Source organism: Nanorana parkeri, unplaced genomic scaffold (genome assembly GCF_000935625.1).
Source record: "Nanorana parkeri isolate BGI_ZX_2015 unplaced genomic scaffold, ASM93562v1 scaffold1223, whole genome shotgun sequence".
In the NCBI taxonomy this organism is placed as follows: domain Eukaryota; kingdom Metazoa; phylum Chordata; class Amphibia; order Anura; family Dicroglossidae; genus Nanorana; species Nanorana parkeri.
In genome coordinates, this window is record NW_017307491.1 from 441 (window position 1) to 6,819 (window position 6,379).

General features: G+C 42.7%; 1 protein-coding gene across 2 annotated transcripts; it reads left to right on the forward strand.

The window, feature by feature from the left end:
- The first annotated feature begins 523 nt into the window (after nt 1–523).
- SNRPD1 (small nuclear ribonucleoprotein D1 polypeptide) lies at nt 524–6,379 on the forward strand. 2 transcript variants are annotated; one of them, XM_018568648.1, is made up of 4 exons: nt 524–695; nt 865–941; nt 3,929–4,120; nt 6,217–6,379. In XM_018568648.1, exons 1-4 carry the CDS (start codon nt 682–684, stop codon nt 6,291–6,293), a joined length of 360 nt encoding a protein of 119 aa, XP_018424150.1. In that variant the 5' UTR covers nt 524–681; the 3' UTR covers nt 6,294–6,379. The 2 variants fall into 2 exon arrangements, with proteins under 2 accessions (XP_018424150.1, XP_018424151.1); XM_018568649.1 differs by having other exon boundaries at nt 4,052–4,120.

Below are 6,379 nucleotides of genomic sequence, written 5' to 3' on the forward strand. Positions count from 1 at the left end.
GTACATTTTTTTTTTGAAGTATGAAATTTGGCAAGCGGCCCCCATGGCCGAAGAACATTTGTCTAGAGGCCCAGAGTGAATTGAGTTTAAGTTGCTCTACTCCCTGCTTTAACGCTGCATGGAAACATCAGCATCATTTCCATGCAGCGTTAAAGCTCGGTGTGTACATTCTAAAGATTATGCACAGGCAGGTAAGTTTGTGTTATCGCAGAAGAGATGTAACATGGTTCTTCCACAATAAAGTGCCCTCCGACTTGAAATGTTTTTAGTTCCACTCTATCTAGAAAACATGGATTTAAGTGGAGATCCAAAGGGTTTTTTTAACGCTTGTGGAATATGTTTTGCTCAAGTTACAGGAACTCTAAACAACCTCAGCCATGTTTATGTTACGTTTCTCTTCAAACATAGGGGCTTCCGACATACGTTCCAAGTCGGCACGTCTACACAATCATGGCCGCCACACAAGAAATGGAGACCCGTTTACTTGAGACCGTACCTCTAGCGATGCAAACCCAACTTCCGCCTAAACCTACTTTAACTTCCGGTGAAGCACCGGCTTCCGCTGTGTGTTTCCGTTTTTTGAACGTCGGCTTTTGACTTAAATTATAATTGTATCAATAAACGAGTGAATCTATTTCGTGTTGTTTTAAGGAGGTTGCGGTGTGTTCGTTGTGAGCCGTCATGAAGCTGGTCAGGTATGTGAGCGATGAAGGAGGATGAACGTGGATTGAGTGTGGCGGGAAGTGAGATCTGTATTTAGCGCTTGTTGCAGTATCTCGGCGGGGACGTGGAATATGGCTGATGGGGTGGGGGAACTGTGCATCGCCTGATAGACGTAGTTGATTATATTCGTTTGTATTACAGGTTCCTGATGAAACTGAGTCATGAGACGGTAACAGTGGAGTTGAAGAATGGCACTCAGGTGCACGGAACTATCACAGGTAGGACTGACATTTGCACCCAAAGCATGCGCAGTACAGTTGCATTCGTTTTATATCAGCCTTCCACTTGCAGTCTAAGAAGTTCTGACTGTTTTTCAATGGCTCAGCACTAACAGTGCCTGATCTCCATCTTTCCTTTGTCCCATTTGTACCCCCCTCGCGCTAAGGATAGTTTTGCCCACAAAAAAATGGCAGCTCCCTCCTTCCTTCAGAGATTGTTTGCCACTGCCAGAAACAAAACCTGTGCTGTATACACGCACAGACTGAAAGATCTCCAGTAGTCATGTGTGGGTGCTTGATGCAAACTAAAGGTGACCATACATTATACATTTTTCGTTCAGAAATCGTACACGAGTGATCTTTCAAACGAAAATCCTACAGTTGAGGGTACATCAGCAATTTTCGTTTTTATATTGTGATCTACATTTTTCCATCGGTCATGTTGGAAAATGTTCCTCTGACCAAAAAAATCAATGAATCCAGTGAGGTTTCAGTTTGTCAAAAATTGTAGCAAGAACACAGAACGTGCGCAAAAGGAAATTATTTCCGTCCATCTAAAATTTGTTGGTTAGTATGGCTAACTAACGATTTCTGAAACCGACATTTGACAATGCTTGCTGGGGTATTCGAGCTATGATCGAACGAGGGTTGTGGCAGAAACCAACATTTCCCACCGCAAATCTACTAGTGTATGGGCACCTGAAGATCACCCAAGCCCCTGATAATGGTTACTGACCCCCCTCCCATTTGTTAATGCTTAGCTAATACGATAGCTGTTCTTTTGGGCAGACCCCAAACACACCTAAATCTGTGGTCACATGATGCACTGGGTCCAGACTTTTTCTCTTCCTACAGCAGAGTTGGAAGGTTGTTGGTTAGGTGCGCAGTGTAATGACTTTATCATGAGGGGACCGGGCACAGACCACAACACTGGATGTCCAACCTCCACTCCAGGAAGCAGGAACATGGACTGGCTTTTCATAAGCATTGTGTTGAACATATTTCAGTCCTAATTCTTCTGGATAGATCTCTTTGGCAGTCTGTTGGCCTTTAGCCTATTATCTTTATATGTTATATAAGCCGCTGAACCAGGCTCACAAAATTTCTTGTCAATCCAGCCTGTCATGTTACTATGGAAAAACAAAAACGCAAGCTCCAAAACAGACACGCAGCACTCCTCAGCCACAACTTTCCACCAAAGATGGCTACCGGTCAGGTCGCGGCCATACACTAGTAGACCAGGTTTTCCATTTTCCCAGTCCAGGACAGTTCACTTGCATGACGCTGACTGCAAGGTCCTGCCTGATATCGCCGCAGCTGGGGCGGATCCCGACAATGCTGTAAAGATCCACCAAGCTGCATTAGTGACAGCTGGCTCTGCCTATCTAGAGGCAGAGCCAGCTGTACCCTCCCTCGTCCGTTCCTCCACTCAGCGCTGGAGGATCTGAGAAGGGAGGGGGGAATCCCTGCAGGGAGCCGTGACTGACGATCACTGCTCTCTGCAAGGAGATGATTGAGAAGTGAGCAAGTGGCCGTATATGTTTGCTGACTTCCCGATCCATTGCGCCAACGTGTGACAGTTTCATTGTCGCACGTCGGCTCGAACTATGAGGATGAGTGATTTTTCACTCACCTCATAGTTCTCCTTTTAACTAACAAAAATGTATCTCATTTGTGTATCACTCAGTTGTAGATCCTCAAACCATCTCTGAATTCATGCTGACACTGTCCTTCCTTCTGGAGGGTTGGTCCTTTTGTTCCCCATTGTCCCTGTGTGTGTGTGTGTCTGTGCTGTAAAGTAGCCACCGCTCCAAGCTCGCTCCCAAAATATCAAACACAACACACAGCCCTAGAGTGATGTGCACATTCCACTTTCCAGAGATATGAAAAATAACGCTGCATTCTAGGGCTGCAGCTAACGATTATTTTCATAATCGATTAGTTAGCCGATTTATTAAGTTCGGTTAATCGGATAAAAAAAGGCTCCATTGATGGACTACTAGCTTGTATTGCGATTGTAGTCCATCACAGGAGCAAGCTTGGAGCGGTGGAAGTAAAAAAAAAAAAAAAAGTGTGCAATATAGTACATTATACAGCGGCGCAGTACAGAATACCAGCAGCTATAGAGGAATGCAGCAATAGTACATTATACTATAATATACTATTGCTGGGATTTGTAGTCCTTTGTAGCTGCATAGCGCTGTATATAATGTATTATTGCTGGGATTTGTAGTCCTCTATAACTGGTCAGTGGATATTATACGGGGTGTATACCGGGTGTTTTATGTACTATTGCTGGGATTTGTTGTTCCTCTAGCTGCTAATGTTCTGCAGTCTTTATTCAACCTCAAATACTATGTAACTATGAAACGCTAAAAAGCTCCCGGCCGATCTCGACTTACTTTGAATGACGGAATGATTGTCGGCGGGCAGCGGCGTTGTTGGTTGTCGGTGGGCAGCGGCGTGTCGGGAAGCTCACTGATCGATTAAAATCAACGATTGTCGATTCGTCGGCTAACTGTTGCAGCTCTACTGCATTCACACTTGGTACGATTACATGAGTTTTATATGCGTTTAAAATGGTTTCTAAATGCATTTTTATGCTTTTAATGATTTCCAAGGGTCCGTTTTAGATGCTTTTATCTGCAGTCAGTTTAGCTGCGTTTAGAAACAATAGAAGTTGGGTGCGTCCAGGAATTGATTTGAACTTCTAAACCCATGTTAAGTGATTCGATGCTAGGATTTGGTATACATGTCAACATGTGTCATTTAACACATCTAGAAGCATAAACACAGCATTTAGCCTGATAGATTTTTTTTTTTCTCTGCATACAGAGCACAACAACTAGTGGCAAATGTGAGTGAACCCTAATCCAAAAGTGGCCCCTAAGAACTCATTCACAAAACAGTTTCTAGTGTTGTATAAAGCCTTGTGGGTACTTTGTATCTTTTCTACAATCGTGTGACTTTTTATGTTCTGTTTCCAGGGGTGGATGTAAGCATGAATACACACTTGAAAGCTGTCAAAATGACTGTAAAGAACAGAGAGCCTGTCCAGCTGGAGACTCTGAGTATACGGGGCAATAACATCCGATACTTTATTCTACCAGACAGTTTGCCCCTTGATACCTTGCTTGTTGACGTTGAACCAAAAGTCAAGTCCAAGAAAAGAGAAGCTGGTAAGTATTGGTTTTGCTCATTATTTGTTTTCTTTTACTTTACAATTCTGCCTGGCAGCTGTAATTTAAGGTATTTGAGATTCTAGGAAACTAAGAGAATTTAATATGGGAGTTAAGTTCTGCATTTCTTACTATCTGTTCTTATAAGGGCTGTACTTGTGCATTGTGTGATACCTTGTGTGAAAATATAGTGCATTTTAGTCAGTAGGTGGGAAGTTCTTCATTTTACCTGACATTCATTTTAAAGCTGTTCACATCTTTACATGCTTGTCATAACCATATTTCTTGCTATTGCATATACTTTGGGGTTCTCCAGCTGTTTATTAGGCATGCCGTTAATCTCTGATCTGCTGATAATCGGCAGCAAAAGCACTGAAAAGCAAGAAATAAATAATGCTTTAAAATACAAACACATTTTTTAAGCCTTTTGCCCGCATTCACACCTGAGCAACAGCGTCTCCGTCTGTTTTGTGTAGCACGTTTTTGCAAGTATATAGTCGTGCATTTTTGTGAGAGATCTTGATACATTGATGTGAATGGGAAAACATGTTTTATGTGCAAAAAACAGCAAATGCACGTTTTATGTGCATTTCCATTAAAGTCTATGGGGCTAAGAAGTGCAGAATCGGTCAAAAAGCTCATCTACGTTCTTCAAGCGATGGGCGTTTTCCTACAAGCGTCAAACCGTTCAGTTATGAACGCAGCTTTTTTTGTTTAACAGAAAAAGCTCTACAAAACGTTCAGTGTGCATGAGGGCTTAAGCTGAACTTTGGGCAAATGGCTAAATGCACAAATGAAATGCATATAAGGGAGTAGCATAGTGAGCTGGATAACGTCACTTACACAGTTAGGGAATACTGTGGTGTCAAGTCCACCCCCAGCCTGCTGACTTGGAAGTGAAAGAGCAACAGCAGACTGATAAGTTATACTCGCCAGAGCCGGCTGGCTGTTAAGTGCTCTCTTCAGCCTGTTTCCCCCTGCTCCAGCGATGGTATATCAGTCAGCTTCCTCGTGTCCTATACATGTGATGACTCGCGGGACCTTAGACTGCTGCAGCGGAGGAGGAGAGATGCTGGAAGGACCAGTCTAATAGCCAGCTAGCTGTGAGGTTTGGCTGAGCATACCTTCATTTTAGCACCTCGATCAAAACGAGCACTTAACCCTTGCTGTGTGGGGGTAGCCCTGCCGTATGGTTTAAGAAAACTTTTCTTTAACCACTTAAAGGCCGGGGTGACCCTTCCTGGCCAGGCCATTTTTCAGTATTCAGCGCTGCGGTACTTTGACTGACATTTATCCCGTCATACAACGCTGTACTGAAATTAATTTTATACCATTGTTTGGGGACAGATAGAGCTTTCTTTTGGTGGTATTTAATCACCACTGGGGGTTTTATTTTTTTTTATTACATAACAAAAAAAGTACCCTAAATTTTGGGGGAAAAAACTGTTTCCCTTTGAAATGTTATGAAACCGTTATCACCCCAACTTTTTGGTTAAATACAAAAGTGGTCACGTCGGGTAAATAGACACCAAACATGTCAAGCCTTAAAATTGCGCGCGGCCGCAAAATCGCAGAAAACTACCATTTTTTTTACACTCGACTATCACATAGGGGGCTAAGAAATCCCCTATGTGATAGCTAATTTACATTAGCAGTCTTAGAGACCCCTGATGTCTCCATAAAGGGGACCTGTTATGTCTCCTATGGACCCCAGAGAAGCTGATGAAGCAGAGATCTGTAATATACATCACTTCCTGCATTCAGGGACCAGAGAGGAGATCAAAGGCAGCTCGTGTACACCCGCACCTACTACAAGTGAACAGGCGGGAGGTGGTTAAACTAATTGCATTTAAAATATATTAATTTAATGATTATTGATAAATACATATTTGCATTCATCTGTGTGTCTCGCCCTTTCTAACTAGAGTTCTGTTTTAAGAGTAATAGAATTACTTAAATTTAGCTGATATATCAAAAAACAAAAGCTTCTCTAAATAGCCACCTTAAGTATTTTCCAGGTGACAGATATTGTAAACTTGAGGGTCTTTGTCAGCCTTGCCATTTGGACCAAATGCCTAATTAGGTTTCACCATTAGTTGCAGGCCGTGGCAGAGGAAGAGGACGTGGACGGGGAAGAGGACGTGGCAGAGGAAGAGGAGGACCAAGGCGATAACTTTACCATGAAAACTTGTTTCACAAGAATGAGAAATATCATTTTGTACAGATTTTGTTAACTTTTAATAAATGACTGTTGACCTT

What these genes read in the sequence shown, in the direction of transcription:
- SNRPD1 (XM_018568648.1), top strand. An exon ending in GGTGCACGGAACTATCACAG is followed by an intron (nt 942 to 3,928) that starts GTAGGACTGACA and finishes TTCTGTTTCCAG; the next exon opens with GGGTGGATGTAAGCATGAAT. An exon ending in GTCCAAGAAAAGAGAAGCTG is followed by an intron (nt 4,121 to 6,216) that starts GTAAGTATTGGT and finishes TTTCACCATTAG; the next exon opens with TTGCAGGCCGTGGCAGAGGA.